The sequence below is a fragment of the Andrena cerasifolii genome, chromosome 2 (assembly GCF_050908995.1).
Source record: "Andrena cerasifolii isolate SP2316 chromosome 2, iyAndCera1_principal, whole genome shotgun sequence".
In the NCBI taxonomy this organism is placed as follows: domain Eukaryota; kingdom Metazoa; phylum Arthropoda; class Insecta; order Hymenoptera; family Andrenidae; genus Andrena; species Andrena cerasifolii.
The window spans coordinates 26,185,682-26,205,059 of NC_135119.1; the positions used below are offsets into that span (position 1 = coordinate 26,185,682).

At 42.1% G+C, this 19,378-nt stretch overlaps 2 protein-coding genes and 2 long non-coding RNA genes across 7 annotated transcripts in view; 2 read left to right on the forward strand and 2 right to left on the reverse strand.

Annotated features, from left to right (window-relative positions):
- The first annotated feature begins 117 nt into the window (after window positions 1–117).
- Window positions 118–2,511, forward strand: LOC143378897 (uncharacterized). The gene is made up of 6 exons (XM_076831005.1): window positions 118–629; window positions 792–1,084; window positions 1,252–1,398; window positions 1,460–1,574; window positions 1,666–1,843; window positions 1,919–2,511. The coding sequence occupies exons 1-6, from the start codon at window positions 417–419 to the stop codon at window positions 2,059–2,061; spliced, it is 1,089 nt and encodes a 362-aa protein (XP_076687120.1). The 5' UTR covers window positions 118–416; the 3' UTR covers window positions 2,062–2,511.
- Window positions 2,512–2,557: 46 nt separating this feature from the next.
- LOC143378914 (uncharacterized) overlaps window positions 2,558–19,378 on the reverse strand; it is a 92,950-nt gene continuing 76,129 nt past the window's right edge. The window contains exon 2 of the long non-coding RNA XR_013088385.1: window positions 2,558–3,573. This is a non-coding gene — a long non-coding RNA (uncharacterized LOC143378914). The remainder of the gene's footprint in view (window positions 3,574–19,378) is intronic.
- Nachra3 (nicotinic acetylcholine receptor alpha3 subunit) overlaps window positions 7,376–19,378 on the reverse strand; it is a 128,544-nt gene continuing 116,541 nt past the window's right edge. For 2 of the 4 annotated variants that reach the window (XM_076830976.1, XM_076830973.1), the window contains 7 exons: window positions 16,600–16,715; window positions 16,173–16,341; window positions 12,797–12,933; window positions 11,919–12,077; window positions 9,658–9,840; window positions 9,225–9,438; window positions 7,376–8,109 (listed from right to left, as the gene is read on the reverse strand). In XM_076830976.1, coding sequence (XP_076687091.1) covers window positions 7,912–8,109; window positions 9,225–9,438; window positions 9,658–9,840; window positions 11,919–12,077; window positions 12,797–12,933; window positions 16,173–16,341; window positions 16,600–16,715 — 1,176 coding nt within the window. In that variant the 3' untranslated portion in view covers window positions 7,376–7,911. The remainder of the gene's footprint in view (window positions 8,110–9,224; window positions 9,439–9,657; window positions 9,841–11,918; window positions 12,078–12,796; window positions 12,934–16,172; window positions 16,342–16,599; window positions 16,716–19,378) is intronic. The other 2 variants (XM_076830974.1, XM_076830975.1) reach the window with 2 other exon arrangements.
- LOC143378911 (uncharacterized) lies at window positions 8,069–11,678 on the forward strand. Its single transcript, XR_013088382.1, has 3 exons — window positions 8,069–8,203; window positions 11,229–11,393; window positions 11,490–11,678. It is a non-coding gene; the product is annotated as an uncharacterized LOC143378911 (long non-coding RNA).

The window sequence follows — 19,378 nt, forward strand, 5'->3', positions numbered from 1 at the left end:
CCGGCTTTAACAAAGCATAGAATAGCATAGCATAGCTTAGCTTTCCGTTGGATTTCCGGCTTCAGCATAGCATAGCTTAGCTTTCAGTTGGATTTCCAGCTTTCAGGTGGATTCCCGGGTTTATGATTCTATTTCTCTTTAGTCTGGACACGAACCAGAAATTTCAATATGAAGTTGGGCCACTGCTCTCAGATGGAGTTGCGCTGTTCAATAAAAGTGCATTTACTCTGTGGTGCAGTGCGTGCAGCCGGAGGTATCACGGAAGGGAATGCGAATTTTTATCAATCTATCCACGATTCTTCCATTGTCACTGACTAATTCGATATTTGGGCGACATTTAGTTGTGCTACCGTTAAAAGTTACGTAAATCCAAGAGTTTATATTGAAACAAAGACTGAGCTCGAAAGACTGGAAATATGTTGGAAGAGGTTGCAAATAGTTGGGCCATTGGCCTGCATACTTTCCTAGATGTTTCGCAGTTCACGCCAATGGTCTCAAGCTTGTGGGACAGAGAGACGTTTAACATACAGCCACTGAGCGACACGAAAGTAAAGAAATCTGACGTACTTCTCGGACACTTAATCCTATTCTGGGTTGTATTGTATCTTGCGTATGAAAAGTGCCTTGACGTAAGTCCCACAGAATTCCCATCGCAGGCTTCTATGTTACCTTATTACGTTAATTAATGGACTCGTTAATTCTGTTTCTTCTGGGTTATTTACAAAAAAAAAACGCGGATAAACGGTAACAAGCCTCACATCTGATACTATTCCTTTCATTTATTAACACAGTCGCTGCTTCGACGTATGCGCGTGCCATTGATGCAGCGGAGTAGAATAACAGAGGCTGTGTGGAATTGTGGATTTTGCTTCGGTAGCATTTGTTATCTAAAGTCGCCCTCGATCAAGACCCTAGACTTCTTCTCCGGCGGACAGAGTGTGACTCACGAGGAGCTGGGCGTCATTCTGCATAAAAGCTTTTATTTTCACCAGGCGGGAGTAGAGATTTTCTGTCGTGGCGCTTGGACGAGGGGCTTGGCAAACTTACTATTTGCATCGTTCATCATGAATCCGTATCAGGAAAAGTAAAGCAGCTTTTAATTTAATGCGAATCTATCGCCACGCTCCACCATTCATATCTTAACACTGGGCTTGATCATTCGCGACTATCTTCTCTGTTACTCTCTAAAAGATAAAGCAGCAAAGCTGAAGGTGGCAACTTGTGCTCCGTAACATAGTCTTCTTTTTACAGATGGTGCACAGTAGTGAGCGTTTTCTTATTTTACAAGGCAGTCGACACCATTCTGATAAATACTTGCAGAGTTCTGTTGTGCGTATCTCACTTCAGTGGAAGGAAGCTGCTGCCCAAATTATTGTTCTGCATTCATTGTTTCAGCTGGTTAGTACGTTATTAGCCACCCAAATCTCCAAAGTATTTCTCTAATAAATGTTTCTTCCAGGGTGTATTTATACATACTGTTTGTGCCTAAATTGATGTTATGGCCAGAAAAGACAAATTATATGAGAGCAGAGCTCGGTTTATGGCTGTGGTTTATCGCGGAATGTATAGATTCTGTAATATTGTTGAATAATTCATTTCTATATCACAATATCTCGTCGCGCTTCTTCGAAGCACATCTCACTTACCGTAAGCTTTAACGCATAGGTGTGGCTGAGGCTTTTAGGATGTGCGAAAGCGACATACTGGCTTGAAATTTGTTTATTCCCGCCACCAACTCGGGAAGCAATTGAACTCGCTGGGATACAAAGACGACATAGGGATTCGTTGAAGAAACTGGTTAACAGAGCATCGAGGAAAACTGAACTGTGGCAGACTATGCTTTGTATGTATATTCGATTGTGAACGCCAGATTATGCGACTCTGCTGACGTCGGTAACAATTTTGAAATTAAAACCAGGTGCGATGGCTATTAAGAAAAAGATCAAAAGAATTCGACAAGCGAAGCGGAACGATTCTGAATCGACGCTAGACTCCACGGACAAAGAATTCTTTCAAGCAGATGCAGCCGAAGATGTGAGCAAGGAACAGAATGATTATTAACGTAATCTGCGTTGGAAACTTGCTTCGTATTAAGTGTCGCGAAGGAAGGACCAAAAGTGTATAAATTGTTGACAGTTCCTGCGATATACTCAAATGACTTATTGCCTATACATGCTGTTACTCAAAATTGTGAACCTTACGTCGAATTTAAAACAGTTTTATGTTTCATTCGCATACTCGATGCCTCGCGGCTGCAGTACTTGAACAGATTAATTGAGCAACTGCGATGGAGATTTATTCTGTTTAAGTGGACTCTTGCATTTATAAGCGCAAAGAACTGCAAGAACACGCTGTTCCTAGATATATAAAGTTTTATTTCCGATCATTCTGGACTGTGTCGATAAAATATAGTACATGTATTTAGGCTGAATTGTTCCACGATGTTATACAGTTCAATGAAAAGTATTATAAATGAATGTTATTACGAATAAAATTGTGTATTCAATACAACGCTGGCAGCGTACACGCTTCGATAGTATCGTATTTCTGAAGATCGTTAAAACATTCGGTTTGGAAACTTATACGTAAAATGTTGTATTATACAAATGCATAATACATTACATCCGATTCGACATAATATTAAAATTATCCAAGCGACTGTACTTTTGTGACGATGTCTGAACGCAGGGAGATCCTCTATTTTCTCACAGATCTGTAAATGTACGTCAATCCTTGCCATAATTAAAGAATTACATGCTATTCTCTCTTTCTCGCGAATAGGAGTTACAAGGTTTCTCGAAACAAGCATCAAAAAAGTTAGAAAATGTAACAGGACTTATCTTTCATTTCTTATCGATTAACTGATTTAGTTTCTCTGAGGATTCTTTCGTGTTGTTGCTTCAACGATTCAAAAATATCGAGGCTTTTAATAACGTAAGATCACATGTGTCCCTTACAAGGAGAGTATCCCAGGTGTCCGCTTCTGATTGCTTTGAATTTCGGATATGTTTTAGAGGATCGAAAAATAAGATATACGTGTTTTTTATAGCGCCCCGTTTTTATATTTAGGGGGTGCAACCATCCCTCAAAGTTATAAGATTTTCAGGTGTTCGTCTCCGATTGCTTTGGTTTTTGGATATGCTTTTGAAGGCAGAAAAATAAGAAAGAAGTGTCCTTTTATTTTGGCCGAAGCAATTGGAGACGAGCAGCTGAAAATCTTATAACATTGTGGGGTGGTTTCACCCGCCAAAGATGCAAACAGGCCAAAATAAAAAAACACCTGCTTCTTATTTTTCGATCTTCTAAAACATATGCAAAATTCAAAGCAATCGGAGGCGGACACTTGGGATACTCTCCTTGTTAGTCTGTAGTTTATTTAGATGATACACATGTCTTCTCTGCAGTTTTAAGTCGGGAATCCACCGGGAAGCTAAGCTATGCTATTCGATGCTACGTTTTAACGTAACTTTTGGTGGAAACGGTTCCATAAGAATGTATTGAAGCTAATTTTTTTTAAAACGTCACATGGCATAGCATAGCATCGCATAGCTTAGCTTCCCGGTGGATTCCCGGCTTTATGGTATCGAAACAAGAATGCAGCGTTCCATTTGATAAACACATCGCTACTAACGCGTAATACCAGATCCCGAATAAAGAGTGACAAAAGAGAGTCCTGTTACGCTTCTTCGTAACTCTTCAGGTCGATTTATATTATCAGTTCAGACACGGAACGTTTCGGTTCAGACAACAACGACGTAGTATTTATACTATCAGTTCACATTCGGCAACGACAGGCGACAGGCGTCAGAATAATATATCTTTCGTATAGGGGTCATCGTTTCAGATTCTGCCTGAACTAAATACATATCATACAAGCCTCCGTTCAAACACGTTCCGACAACTTCAGTCACGTATCGTTTCAGTCAGAACATTCTTTTCGAGAATGTCGATCGTCGTATGCCCGAAGCGTAACGTGTTGTAACTGATCGCGACGCTGCATATAAACATTCGCATTCAATAACCCGCAACAATATTTGTCTGAACCGAAACGTTCCGTATCTGAACGGATAATATAAATCGACCTTTACTTGTTAGCGACTGCTTCGTTCGAAACTCGTCCGAAGGCAAACGGTACGAAAACCACCACCCTGCTGTAACGTATCGAGCTGAAAGTATCTGGAAGGTTCGTCTGAGAAATAAACATACAGTTCCACGCAGCTGATCATTATTAACAAACGAAACTGTGTGTAAAAAGTGACGATACAGAATTGAGTCCATGGAAAAATCATTAATCATAAGTCCGATCGATTGTGCGCTACACAGAACCCGGTTAACTTGCTGCAACGATTAAAACTACGTTTAATACGGCAACACTTCCTTTCTCCCTGAATGCGTGTGAATCTGTGTGCTGAATAAGGCCTTTCCATGTGAATGACACGACCGTTAAAAGTTCAACACCGTTTATAAAATTCCTCCTCCCTCTACGGGAACGACATCCTCGATGATCTCGTGAACGATAGACAACTGTCTATTCCATTACGTAAGTTTTATAATCGAGCTTATAGACACACTCACAAAATATCTTGCCATATTGTTTTTATCGTGTGTGTAATGGTTATTTATAATATTTATATATGTATATCGTTAAACTGTTTCTTTAACTTACGTTGAGTAACTATCACTGCTCTTACTTCCGTAATAACGTACAATCAGCTTTTCTTTTCTTCTTTTCTTCTTTCGGTTGTCATTAACGACCTCTTCACGCATTCACACGGGCAACTTTCACACTTCCTCGAGCGCGTAAAAGGAAGAAAAGAAAAGTACAGAAACAGATGCAAGGTCCGCGTGTAAAATGACAAGCCGGTTTCTTTGTTCTTTTGTTTCTTTCTCCTCTAAAACGGGATCACGTTCAAGTGTGTTTACATTGATCTCTGAGGCTGGAGGCTTTATAGAACAGTACACGCAACTGGAGATTGAAATTCTCTGGATACCGTCGTGCTTACAGCGAGGCAACTGTCAAGATTACATTGACAATCGCTCAAAGAAGATCTGACAGCACACACAGCAGTTACGTAGTCATAACGATGCTACAAATGTTTCAGCTCAACCTGCGCATCTTGTTCCCTAAAGCTCCTGATTACAAGCTTTCCAACACTTGCGACCCATCGTACATCAAACGTAGCCCTGTCGCTAACTCCGTCGCTCCAAGTAAAACCTCTGCGCGTTACAACCATTAATAACAGTACAGTTCTAACAATGTATACCATCGAGTAATCCATTTGCTAGGCTTCACCGAGCCACGTGTACAAAATTGATAAAACGTTCCTACTTGTGATGGACATTCGTAGTTTGTCGCTCGCAGGCGACTGAATCAGGGGCTTCGAAGGCTGCGATCAATTACGTATCGATTAGATGGGCTGATCAATGAGCTCTACCGATCAGCAGCCGAAGAACATCACGAAAGAAAACAGAGTTTTCAAGCGGCAGACTGTTGCTTTTGCCTTTAAGACGTATCCTGACTACTCACATATACACTTAACTAGCGACTTACCAATCAGAATTCTACTTCTTTTTCCACTTTTTTTTTTTCATTTTTCTCTGTTTTTCATTTGGCGAGGGCAACGGCGAGTCGTAGACACGCGATTGCTGCCCGTCGAAAGTAAATCGTAATTTCGTACCTTAGGAAGACAGTAAATTATTGGAACGCGATCGTACAATAAACAATTACGCCATTTACTTTTTTTTTTTTTCTTAGTTCGCTTCTTTCCTCGTACACGCTGCGTAAAATTTCTAATGAACGTTCACGGTTCGTCAGTGGTGCTGGAACGAATACAATTACATACGAAATTTATCTTATTACAAACATATACACGTTTATATGAGCAATAAAAGTTGAGTCGGTTAAACTTTCTTAGGCCCAATCCCGTTTCTCTTTCTCTCTCTTTCTCTCTCTCTCTCGCTCTCTCTCTCTCTCGCTCGCTCGCACTCTCTCATTCTCTTTCACTCTCTATCTCTCACTCCCTTTCTTATCCCACACTCTGCGCTTTCACGTGGATGCAGATATTTAGAATTTGTAGTTTCAACGAGAGGACATGCACCTTCCCTTCCCTTCTTCTCCCTTTTTTTGTTCGTTTGTTTTATTTTGTGAAAATATGGCCCCATTGTTACAGGCTCGATGTAGTTTCTGGGAAACGGTTCGATATTCTCCTTCGTTTTGTCTCTTCCTGAGTCTGCAACAGGCTTCGTTGAATTCTATGCCATCTACATTAAGTGGATCATGATCCTTTCTTCTGGCGTGCTTCCTAATTAATCCTCTCCCCGTTACGTTTCACTCAGCTCGTCGTTGATCGTTCTTCGTTTGAACCTCGAGTTTCGATCGGCACTAAGAATGTAGAATATTAACGCTTCGGTCCCATTTTAAAGATTTCTTGCACCCTGTACAACGAGACGCGAGACTCGACTGGAAAAGTTGCATCTTAAAGGATCATAAATGATCCCCCCCTCAAGGCTGATCAAGCATTAGCTCCGCTATCGTCTCATCTCTGAATAGGATTCATCAGCCTCGCATCGAGCATTGCATTTGTTTTTTTTTTAATGCTTGATGCTCTCGATCAACCCTGCGGATGATCCAAAATGTAATTCGTTTCATAGTTTCACCTCACGAAGGATCACAATTGTATTGCGAATGCAAGTGGCATAAAATTGAACCCTCTTAGATCTCCGTATTAACTCTACATTGTGTATGTGTTTCAATAAATTCTTCTCTCCTGTGGTTTTAGTACCTGCTTCTTTAAACTTTGTAGCTTTTCTTTCGTCTGCAATATTAATAGTAAAACCACGAGCTGCGATGCGCTTGCCACCAGTGTTTCTGTAAGGACGTATTTCTTGCTCTCCGGGGCTATGAATTCTCTGCGCAGGAAATTAACAAGCGTCGAATCATCTGAAAGTATAGGGGTATAATACAGGTCCGAGAGAAAAGAAACTACAAGGATATACTAGAAATTCATAGCTCCAACCAGAGCTCAAGAAATGCATCGATCCTCATTCTCTGATCAATGAAAAATTCTATCACCTCCGCTCTGTATTTTAACCAATTTTTTTTTCCATGTGCACCTTAGGAGATCACGATGAACTCTCCGAGTGCTAACGAAGAACAGAGGTAGACCTGGCGCCACAGAGATTTACTAAGTAAATAAGTTAACGAGGAAGCTAAAAGTAGAAAGGAATAAACACGTACAGCTTTTCATTAACACTCAGAGAGGTGAGATTCTCAACTTTGTCCTGTTATCTCTATGTTCTGGTCATTCGTGTGCATATGGCTCTGCGATTAGTTGGCCATCGATCGTTTAATTTAAAAGTCGAAGACTCGTTGAGGCTTCACTCTTTCAGTCGTTAACACCAGGGACGTGAAACCCTATCACATTCAATGTCATTCAAACGGTATCGTACTGCAAAAGAAATGTACGATGGATGCTTGGATATATTCAAGTACACTGCGACACAATTAATCACACGTCAGAAACCAATGGAGGTTCGTTCAAGAATACAACTAATTCTCGAGGTAATCGTAAGGTTCCCACTGATAATAAAATCCGACCCAAGCGATGCGAATATTCCAGCGATGGCAGTACTTCAAGAATCCTGGTGCACTGGACCGTTCGGAGAAAGCGTATCGGTGATCCGGAAGCCACTCCTGTTGACGCGGATCCTTCACGGCGCGCGCGCACAGTGCGAGTACACCGAAATTGTTGACAGTACGCGGGCATTGTCCTTCGTAAAAGTCCCTGGTTAACGTGAACGCGTTTTATATCCGTTTGCCCCGCCTTGGCGTACGTGTATCAAGTGTATATGTATGTGTGTACGTGAGCGTGCGTTGTACGTGGAGGTAACGAAAAGGTTAACAATTGTCTCTCAGAGGCTTGTGATGATGTGTGGCTTGGCAGTGGTGGAGGCGATCTCGGACAGTCGCACGTCGATGGGAATGCGATCGTCGTACAGCGTTGGCGCCTGGAGTATGATCCCCGCCGTACCGACGACTACGGCTAGTGTAAAAATCCACAGGAATAGCCTGTCGAGCACCATCGCGACGTACTTCCAATCTTCTTTCACCTGAAACAAACACCTCTCCGTCAAGGACTCATCACTCTGCGAAGGATCACAGAGATAAATTCCTGGAATCTCTGCCCGATACAATGGGAGTCGTGTAAGTTTGTCAAGTTTCTGCGCCCTAGTCAGACCTCACTTAGAATATGCATCCGTTATTTGGTCGCCCTACCAATCAAAATATAATCAACTCATTGATAGGGTGCAGCATAGTTTCCTTAGGTTTGCTGCACATAGGCTAGGCCAAAGCACGGCAATTACTGACCATGACTATATTTCAATCCTTAATCGTTTGAACCTACGATCCCTTGAGTTTAGGAGAGCTGAGGCCGACTTGCTTTTCCTTTTTAAGATTATTAACAGCCGTATTAATTGCTCTCAACTCCTTCAGTTGATTAACTTTTATGCTCCTGTGAGATCGTTTAGATTCACACGTACTTTTCTTCCCTAGCAGTATATTTCCTCATTGATCAACTCGGACCCTGCACACCGCATATGTAGTGTAGCTAATATATATTGTGAAAGCATGGACTTATTTGATGTTAACATAAGCAGTTTTAGAAACTCGGTTCATAGTAACTTGCATAATTTGTGATTTGCCCGTCTTAACTGTAATACCAATCATGTACACTAATGGGGACCTTTCCCCGTTAAAACGTGTTAAAGTTTGAGGAAGATCGGTTCAATAGGTCTTGAGTTTTGCGCGAACATAAAAATCGGCTCTCTCTTTATCTAATAGTATAGATAAATAAATTATGCCTCCGAAAAAGTTTCATATCTCAAGTTCCACTTCCTCTAACTATTAGGGCAGCGTGTTAACCCCTCAACGACCACCTCAGTATCTCGTACGGACCTTGAAGCCGTATTTCCTATACCGCCCGGGAAAACAGTGGAGGTTTTCGTTCCGAGGGCCCGGGCCTCACGGTCAGTTTTTTGTTTCAGGGGTCTGACGTTGAGGGGTAAAAGATGGGTTCGCACTTGGTCTGCGTGACATCTTGCTGAGATCTGTGTTCCACCTAACTTAAACCCGAGTCAGTGGTGATTCCTAATTGTTTTATCTATTCCATTAGAAACGTCCGGTCACTTCAGCGGAGAGACTATGAAAGGTAGAGCTCACGTACTCTGGTGGAGTCCTCTTCTCTCTTCGTATGGTCAGCAATGAAACGGATGCCTTCAATGGCCTTGTACAGTTCTGGGCAGTGGTGCCAATGATGAAGCGTGTTGCAGAGAGCGTCGACGCTCTCCTCGGTTGGGAGTTGGGGTGGAGGAGCAGCAGTGGCCGCTGGTGAACCGTGAATGCGGCATGTGCTTCCCAGATTCACAGCTTCCAATTCCCTGAAGTTGAAAGCCCTATTACGTTAGCTCGCAGCAGAGTGTCCGCAGTCTCGTGAAATTTTGTGACGTAGGTTGTCTGGGACTTGGACGCAGGGGAAATGATTCGAAACGTGTTCTTCGTGGGAATATGTTTAGAGTTTGCTGTAGTCTCAAGCAGTGGGTCTGTGCGGATGCTTGGAAGAAGCCTAGAATAGGATAATGGTCTGTACTTGCTCATACCGAGGGTGTAATTCGTCCCGCGAATCGAGACTCGGGAATAGAACGGAGGATTCAACCAGCTCCGACGCCGAGGTCTCCACGAACATAGATGGATCCCTTAATTCAAGACCGTTGCACGTTCTAACCATTACACGCTGACCGTGATGGCCACCCATGCTACGTTTGTCTATCTGGTACTGCGGCCTATTAAAAAATTCACCAGAAATGTAATCACAGTTGGGTGCAGAAAGATATCGTATTAGTAGAATTCATCATGTATCTCTGTCTCTTGACTTTCATAATTTTCTAAGTGTTCTACTTCGCTAACGTACTACAAAGTATTATGAACAAGATATACTGATTCTTCAAGCAATTCACAGCACGTGGGTGAATTGAAAGCTTGTCGAAGCTTTAATTGTGTCAAATAGATTACGTTCTGGAGGTTGAAAGTGTAATTACATCGGTTGTATGAACAAGCAACTCAATGATACGATAGTATTGTTAAAGCGAAGACTTCTTTGTCCGATACCATTAGGATACGGGGAGATTAAAGTATTAAAGTGCGCTCTGATAGCAATGGGTATTAGCCGTCGAGTTTGCGACGCTACATTTTATGCTATTACGGATAGAAGTTTGTTTGTACAGGTGATACAGTTATTGTAGACAGTGGTATCAAGCATGTTGGTAACAATCCATAATCCCTATTATTAACTGGAAACATTACAAATTCCAATAGTGATTACAACGTCCAAGCAGAGTGCCATGACATAGTGCTGAACTGTGCGTAAAGTTTACATGGAATTGTCGAACTATCGGTGTTAGTATTTACAGTGATCGGTGCAGGATTCTACTTCTTTAATGAAGAGAATGGGTATCGATAAGTTACAGTCCCTGCCCTCGTGAGAATTCAAAGATCGATAAAGTTGAATTTAGACTTCCCGCATTTGGACCAATCAAAGAAATGCCTCCTCTCTGCTACTAGTTATTACTCCCATTGATTCTCGCTTGCTTCTCATCCTCAACGTTTTCTCGTCAACAGAATTTCTTGCTCTCATCGCTTTGAAAGCTTATTCGACTACTTGAGTCTTTTTATTTGGTCCAAACGAGCACTTAGTACAAAGAGACACTTTCCCGCAGACCCTAGCCAGAAATTTATTAGGATACACAGCCAACATTACTACTACGGTAAACAGAAGTAACTGAAGTTGATCCTTGACATCTATTATCACAGCACAAGGGCTGTTGATCCTTTAACTCAGGAGTGTCGAACTTCTCCACCCCGAGAGCCGCACGAGTCGGGCCCCGGGTCAGCCGGTTCCCCCACTCAGTGCGGCTCCCGGAGGAGAAATTCATCAGAGTGAAGTAGGTGTGGAGGGGGCCGTTCTCCTACGGCTCTAGATAGATAGATATAGTGTTTGAGTGGATTTAACTTTCGCTGGTACCACAGTATTTTAATTCCTTCTTCCTTCCACTATCCTCCTTTGTATCTTGTTTTGTTATCTGAAATTTATTTACTTGTTTGTTTTGTTTGGACGTTTATATTTGTGTGTTCATGCTGGCAAAGGCCTGTGCTATATTAGTTATGATTTCAGTGTCGTTGCTAAATTCCTACGGCTCTACGGAGCAGGCGATGAGGAGAAGGAGCCACTGCGGCTCGGGAGCCGCTAGTTCGACACCCCTGCTTTAACTACATAGACCTCTGGGACCTACGGTAGTGATCGCGCGAAACTTTAAAACTCGTATCTTCACACGTCCGCGTAAGTAATTTAATAAAACTCTCGAAGCATTACATTCTAGCAACCACTCGCTGTATGCAATATAAAATTCAAAACGCAACATCCTGTTCCTATCAGCCTTCGCAGTTCAAGCCATCTTTTCACTGCTACTGTGCAGCGAGGACAGTGAACCGGATTACAGAGATTCAACTTCGATCTACTATTGTTGGTTGAAGTTGAAAGCACCGACGAAAGTGCCTCTTCAGTGAATGCCCCTTCGGACCGACCAAAAAGACCCATTTAACTAAAGAACGGCGTTGAGCGTTCAACAGGTACGAGCAGGCTGTATATACAGGAGGCTTGTCAGTCGGCGATCTGGCGGTAGCCGGAGATCAGCGAGTTCGATCCGACCCAGCGGACAGAGAATGGTTGGCAGTTGTGTTAATGGTTGCAGGGACGAGCGTGACGCGAACGTGTCACGCGCTAGGCCACTAATGAACGTTCTAATGCTGCTTGGCACCAGGCCCGGGCGGCCGGTCCAAATGCCCGTAGAGAATCATATCTTGCCTGGAATCGTAATCGGTTCTCTTCGAAGACGTATTATACCTGCGCATCACCAGTAGCCTTGGCAGAACATGGATAAAAACACGACGGACCCACGGTGCCATCACGTGCGTCTGTGGCGACCGGAAGTGAACATTGAGGACTACCACGGTTACGCATATACTGAAACCAGACGTCACCATTAAACCGCAAAGAAACACTTCTCCTATACTCCATTGCATAACATGCCTGCGTACGATTGAACTTGAGATACGGGTAACCTTAGTTTAACATGCACTTTGCATACTATTGGTTAACCCCCGCCGGACGGATGCTGGGTCCATTTTGACCCGCTCTAAGTAGTTGAATATATTACTTCTCGAAGGGGATTAAAGCCGTTGCGCATTTTGGCGAAGCGCGGCGCTGCGAAGAGAGTTTATAAATAATCGATGACCGAGGCGATAATTAATTAATTATTATTAATTTCTTCGATTCGTCGCGCTTCGCCAAAATGCGCGACGACCTTAAGGGTTGCTAAATTCATCTAAGACAGTGGCGCACCCAGAGGGAGGCACCCCCCCAAATTGGAAAACTGAATTTTATTCGTTAAATAAATGTTTATAATCATCTAACGAATTTTATTGAATTTGCATTAAAAATAGTTTTATCCCTTCAACTCGGCTGCTCCAATATTAAATCTTAAGTGCGTCACTGATCCAAGATCAGAGTCTTAAGGTAAGAGCTTACTCCGAAGGGGTGTATTAATGAGACTATAGGTTTAAATGGACCCTGAATCCAGTGCGCAGTCAAGCTATCTGCTCTATTCAAGGGTTGAGCTACTGCTCCCCCAGTGGTTCACGGACCGAGGGTGGCTTTTTGTAAATGTTAATCGTTGATTGTACCTGAAGGTGTCTAGGATCATGGTGAAAAGGACGAATTTACCGAGAAGCGGTACCACGAGCGATGTGGGCGGGATGATTTCGGCCAGCAGGAGGAAGAACACAGTCAGCGACAGTAAAATCGAAATTGATAGGCTGACCTGAAATTTGAAACGTCAGCATTATTAGCATTCTGTTAGACGTGTATCTTGATTGAAAGGAGGACGGAGACCGGGTTCGGATCGGATTTAGAAATTGAAGGGCACACAGGCTCGGGCAACGCGACTGAGCCGCAAAGAGACAAAGAGGACGCCCTCGAGAGCTAAGTGGAAGATGAACAAAACGTTCCTTTCATTCCCACGTGACACAAGTATCGTATCTGGGAACGTGTTAAGGCCGTGTCATTGCTTCCACTAATGTCGACCGAATGATCTGCACACGGGCAATCTAGGACAGGGATGTGGAGGAACCTAGGAACATCTTACTTTCATTCTATTTCCTAAGGAACATCCGGAGAGTCCTTTGAATTCTTGCTGAAAATCAGTTGTACGAATCATGGAAGAAGAATAGAAGGCACTTTTCCTAGAAAGTGTTTTTATTGCCCATTATTTTCTTATAGTACTAAAAGAAGGACTACTACTTTCTCATAGTACTAGAAGAAGGCCTATTAGCTTCTCATAGAAATACAAGCAGGCGTAATATCTTTCTTCAATATTATCAGAAGGAGTAATATATATTTTTAATATTATAAAATTATAATATTATAATATTCAATATTAGAAGAAGGAATAATATATTTTTCTAATATTATAAAATTATAATATTATAATATTCAATATTATAAGAAAGAATAATATATTTTTCTAATATTATAAAATTATGATATTATAATATTCAATATTATAAGAAGGAATAATATATTTTTCTAATATTATAAAATTATAATATTATAATATGAGAATAATATATTACTCCTTCTTATAATATTGAAGAAAGATATTACGCCTGCTTGTATTTCTATTCTAATATTATAATATTATAATATTAGAAAAATATATTCCTCCTTCTTATAATATTATAATATTAGAAAAATATATTACTCCTTCTTATAATATTGAAGAAAGATATTACGCCTGCTTGTATTTCTATTCTAATATTATAATATTATAATATTAGAAAAATATATTACTCCTTCTTATAATATTATAATATGAGAAAAATATATTACTCCTCCTTATAATATTGAAGACAGATATTACGCCTGCTTGTATTTCTATTCTAATATTATAATATTATAATATTAGAAAAATATATTGCTCCTTCTTATAATATTATAATATGAGAAAAATATATTACTCCTTCTTTTATAATATTATAATATTAGAAAAATATATTACTCCTCCTTATAATATTGAAGAAAGATATTACGCCTGCTTGTATTTCTATTCTAATATTATAATATTATAATATTAGAAAAATATATTACTCTTTATAATATTATAATATGAGAAAAATATATTACTCCTTCTTATAATATTGAAAAAAGATATTACGCCTGCTTGTATTTCTATGAGAAGCTAATAGGCCTTCTTCTAGTACTATGAGAAAGTAGTAGTCCTTCTTTAGTCCTTCTTTAGTATAGGAAGGCCCACTATTTTCTTATAGTATTAAAAGAAGGCCTGCTATTTTCTTACAGTGTTACAACAAGACGAATCTTTTTATAGTACTACAAGAAGTACTACTATTACCTCGCAGTAAAGATAAGAGCAGATAAAGTAATAGGCAACAGAGTCATTGTCAAAGAAAAGAGGCTTCCAATCTTCCTCCGCGAGAATTCGACAAATTACTTAACGAAGAATACCTTTCTACCTTCCTACCGTTGTTCCCATCCACCCTTTCCCACTCCTCATCTCCGAGACGCTATTCGTCGTTGCCATTCCACGCTTTTAAGGAGAAGCCACAGCAGAACAGCAAACACCCCCTCGTTAGGTTTGGTATCTGGGATGCTTAAGAGCCCGCGATTCGGTCGAATTACATTGTCGAGGACGGGGGCATGGCGGGGTACGAAGATACCCCAGGATGCTTCGAGATACGCGAGTGTCTACGTGTGCACACGGACGTGATGCTCGTAAAGATAGACCTAACACGAGATTAGAAAGTCCGCGGTGCACGGGGGCTGGTTGTAGGTTTGAAATCGGTAAGCAAACGAGAAACGGAGGACAAAGGCCGATTGGAGAGGGCATTGTTTCGCCGCCCCCGCATTGATCTAAAGTAGCTACCTGGGCTTGGACTTTAAAGCCGGGTCCACACGCTCCCGCGACTCGACAAATTGCGCGATGGAGCGTTGCTTGGACTTAGCTGGGGTGCATTTTCTCAGAAACTGTTCTCAGAAAAGGAGAAATAAATTAACGAACTCGCGCGACACGTGGCGTTACGTGATTAGGGTAAACTGGACGTGGGAGTACAGAAAATGAAGAGCAACGAAATTTAATTAGATCCTTCGTTATTCAGTTACTCCTGTCTAAAGATTCGGGGTCTGGAGCGCCCGAGGCGCTACTGACCTATGCGCCGCTGATCGCCGAGTTGCCGTGCCTCAGGCGTTCCAGACCTCGAATCTCTAAGCTTAATAATTAAACAACGAAGCCCGCGACGTAATTTCGTTACTCTTTATTTTCTTCTCATCTTGTCGCGTAGAATCAGCCATTTAATTTTTTTAGTGTCTATCGCTTAACCCATAACACCCTGTATAAGTGTGTCAGGGGAGAGCGAAGTGTTCAAGTGTGGATGGGGCTTAAGAAAGGGGATCCCGTCTTCGCGCGGGATCTGTTTCAGAACAAATCGAAGTGTCGTTAAGCGGCTGCGAATGGCACGCTGACATCTGACCTTCTCCCCTCGGCTTTTTTTCATCCCCTCGCCGCACCCCTCTCGTTGCCTTCTGTCCGCCTTTTTCCAGCCAGAACAATACGACTGAATTATAGAGGGGCACACGGCGTGAAGTGGGTATCGGCTCGAGGTCAAGAGTCCACGAGGAATGGAGGCCGAGCGGCATTTACTGGCTTGCATTCCGACGCTGGATTTTGATATTCGACCCTCACCCACCTTGGAATCCGTTCGGATCGAACGAATCGGCCTTCCGCTGAAATTTCCCCTCGCCGTGGAATGGCCGTTTTCTGCCCTCGACGGTTCTCAGGTCGCTTGGGCGTCTTACTTTGCGCGGTTTGGTACAGGCCCTCAGCGACGAGGGGGTAGGAATTGAAGAATGGGAAATTATTAAGACTGGTTGGCTGAGAAGTGGAAGGAGATGAATGAAAGCGGGATGCTGGGGGGCTAAGAAGTTTCGTTTAACGATTACACTCTACTCTTTCATTTCATTCCAAGAAAATAATGAAAGAACGCTCACCTTCTCGCCACTGTCGCTTGGCAGGTAGAAGACCAACACCGTGAGAAACGAGATACCCATGCACGGTATTATAAGGTTGACGGTGTAAAATAGCGTCTTCCGTCTCATGGTGATGTTGAACGTGATGTCGAGGTAAGGCTCGTCGCAGCACGTGTAAAACTTTTCGTTTCTGGAAATGGAAGAAGGGTGACGCTTTCAGAATAGGTGAATGCGAATCTTAAAGAATCATCTCCGAAGTTAAGTTTCGAACGCGTGCGCCGCGATATTATACCCATCACTCGCAGGCTCGGATGAAGAAGATATCCCAATCTGATTATATGATCACCCCTGCGCAACGTTTTACGGATGAATATCTCTTAGAACTAAGCTGAAAGCACCTCGCACCTGACATCCGACCAAGATTATAATTAAGAGACTAGCGACTCACCTCACGGCTGGGACTTCGAGGATGTCCCACTCAACGGAAGTGTAAAACTCCGACAGATCGACGCCGATGTCGACGACGTTGCTACCCCTGATCTCGTCGATGTGTCGAAGATCGACCTGCGAAAAGTTATCCATAAGAAAATGAAACTGGAAACTGGTAAACCCTGTAATTTTATCTAAAAATAACTTCATCGAAAATAGAAATAAATAAAATAGAAATAACTTTATCAAAAATAAAAATAAGTGAAATGTATAAAATAAAAATAATTATATAAAAAAATACTCCCACCTTTGTAAGCTTAAAATAAAAATATATTACACTAAAATGATATTTAGTAAAGTGTATTTTCTAGTAAAAATATATTACACTAAAATGATATTTAGTAAAGTGTATTTTCTAGTAAAAATATATTACACTAAAATGATATTTAGTAAAGTGTATTTTCTAGTAAAAATATATTACACTAAAATGATATTTAGTAAAGTGTATTTTCTAGTAAAAATATATCACACTAAAATGATATTTAGTAAAGTGTATTTTCTAGTAAAAATATATTACACTAAAATGATATTTAGTAAAGTGTATTTTCTAGTAAAAATATATTACACTAAAATGATATTTAGTAAAGTGTATTTTCTAGTAAAAAGATTTCTTTCGTTTTCGATATTCTAGTTGATGCTCAATTTCAGGTATTCACTGGGAAGGTTTAGAGCGTTTCACGCGATAACTATCAGTGGGAAATTGACGCAGGCGTATCAATTAGCAAATCGAGGCAGTTATCTTTGATCCACTCGTGGGCCGTGATGCCACTCGATGTTCCTGATATTTGCGTCCATTTCTGCCCGCTAAGTCGGGGTTAACGAGATTCCACGAGGAAGCTCCACTAGAATCCTTGATTATTCCTTCGAGACGACCCTCGGGGGCGGAACTGGCGCGATGCGGCGCGCAGATACACAATCTGTTGTCCAAAGTTTCATAATTTGCGCAGACGTTTGGGATACATTCGTCTTTCACGCGCATTAAACATCCGCAGGAAACGTACAGGGTGTAAGAAAATGACGCACCTATCGATATCAAAATGAAAACCGAATTTTCCCTGCTTCAAAGTATTCCTTTCAACGAGAGGACAAAAAGTTGTGAAGGAACCAATTCTGAAAAAAGAACCGTTCTCTCGCAAAACGCTTCCAAAGTTTTGACCAATACGCGCGAGGCGGCAGAGTGGGGGAAGCGCCGCGCCATCCAATTGGCCCAAACTTCAACCGCGTTTTGCCAGAGAACGGCTCGCCCGATTCGCATGGTTCTTTTTGCACTTGCATCGTCTTTTTAAATAGAACACGCAGAACTAATAAAAGAAACAATTTCTACATAACAATATATCCCTTCGCGGGTCTTCCTCGAATTCACAAAAGCCCTGACCACTACCCCGCTTCAGGCCCCGCAGAAGGTGTGCCGAAGCAGCAGGAACGGATGAAAACACCAGCTGCGATCGTCAATAAGTCACGTAAAGCGATAACGTTCGAGTTAATCCCGTTCGCCGCGTCACGTTTCCGCCTCTTTAAGGGGTTTCCAATACTTGTCACAGTCCAGAACGACGGAATCTCGGGGATTTCTGCTCGAATAAAACCGATAACAAGCCATGAGAGCCGGCTGCGAGAAGACGCTGCCCGCCTGAACGACAGAGCATCGACGGTGCTCGGTTTATCCTTGCAGCATCGTTGATAAAAGCCCCCGCGTAATCGTCTTTCATGGTGCATGTCCATTCCGCGAGGTTGATCGATCGTTACGCGCTTCTTATTAAACGAACCTGATGGATATCCCGTGGCCGATGACGCATGGGCGACATTCGCTCGCGCACGATGCATTATTCAGCGTCACGCGTGGATAGTCTGCTGCGATATTTCAAAGCCGAGAGAACACATCAGGGGGGGGGCAAGACAGTCGCTGGGGGGACAATGGGGCGAAACGATGCGGCGCGGGCCACTTGTGGATGCTTTGCGGCTGGATTTCTTTGGCGGAGGAGGTTCAAGGACCTCGATCTATGGAACTCGACCCTTGGCAGTTTGAATGCGACACCTGGGTAGCAGGAATACTCGACACGCTGCTTCAAGAGCGCCTTCCAGTCGGCCGGGAGTTTGCATCGAGTCAGAAAGCTACTGTCGCATGACGACTGGGCTTGTGCTCTGGTTTATGCGAATTAAATGGAAGGAGTTAAGCCTCTGGTTGTAAACAGAAAGCTATTCCAGAGTTCTGTATTTAACACACGCTGTATGCATTAGACAGAGATTGCTGAGCAAATGGACCTCGAGGTAACGGAATCTTGCAGGATGCTTTCAAAATGTCTTTACTTCCCAGATTCAGAAGCTTCTGCAGGGAAAGGCAAAAGGCATCTTCATTGCCGAATCGCATCAACCGATGTTAACTGTCTATTCAAGCTACTTCGAAGCTATCCTGCTTGCAGTGAACTTGGGGGAAGAATCTGGTTGAGAGGGTTGAAATTTTCGATTTTTTTTTGTTGCTTTAATCGATGCTCTTAGAGAACGTATTCCTAATGTTTCAGAGTGAAATTCGAAGTATTTCGGAAGTACCTGCGTGTTACAAATACATTTTCCCCTGAATTCAAGGATATTTCTATATTTTCATAAACAGACACTGTTCACGCGATAATTCGATGCGACCCTAGTTTCGTTTTCGAGTCGACGGAAGTTGTAAGGCTCCGTCCGATACATCTTGACACCGGAATCACGTGGATACCCTAGACGCGTTAACGTATTAGGGCTGA

What these genes read in the sequence shown, in the direction of transcription:
- LOC143378897 (XM_076831005.1), top strand. Translation starts at nt 417, where the DNA reads ATGTTGGAAGAGGTTGCAAATAGTTGGGCCATTGGCCTGCATACTTTC. An exon ending in CGTATGAAAAGTGCCTTGAC is followed by an intron (nt 630 to 791) that starts GTAAGTCCCACA and finishes TTATTAACACAG; the next exon opens with TCGCTGCTTCGACGTATGCG. An exon ending in TGCATTCATTGTTTCAGCTG is followed by an intron (nt 1,399 to 1,459) that starts GTTAGTACGTTA and finishes TGTTTCTTCCAG; the next exon opens with GGTGTATTTATACATACTGT.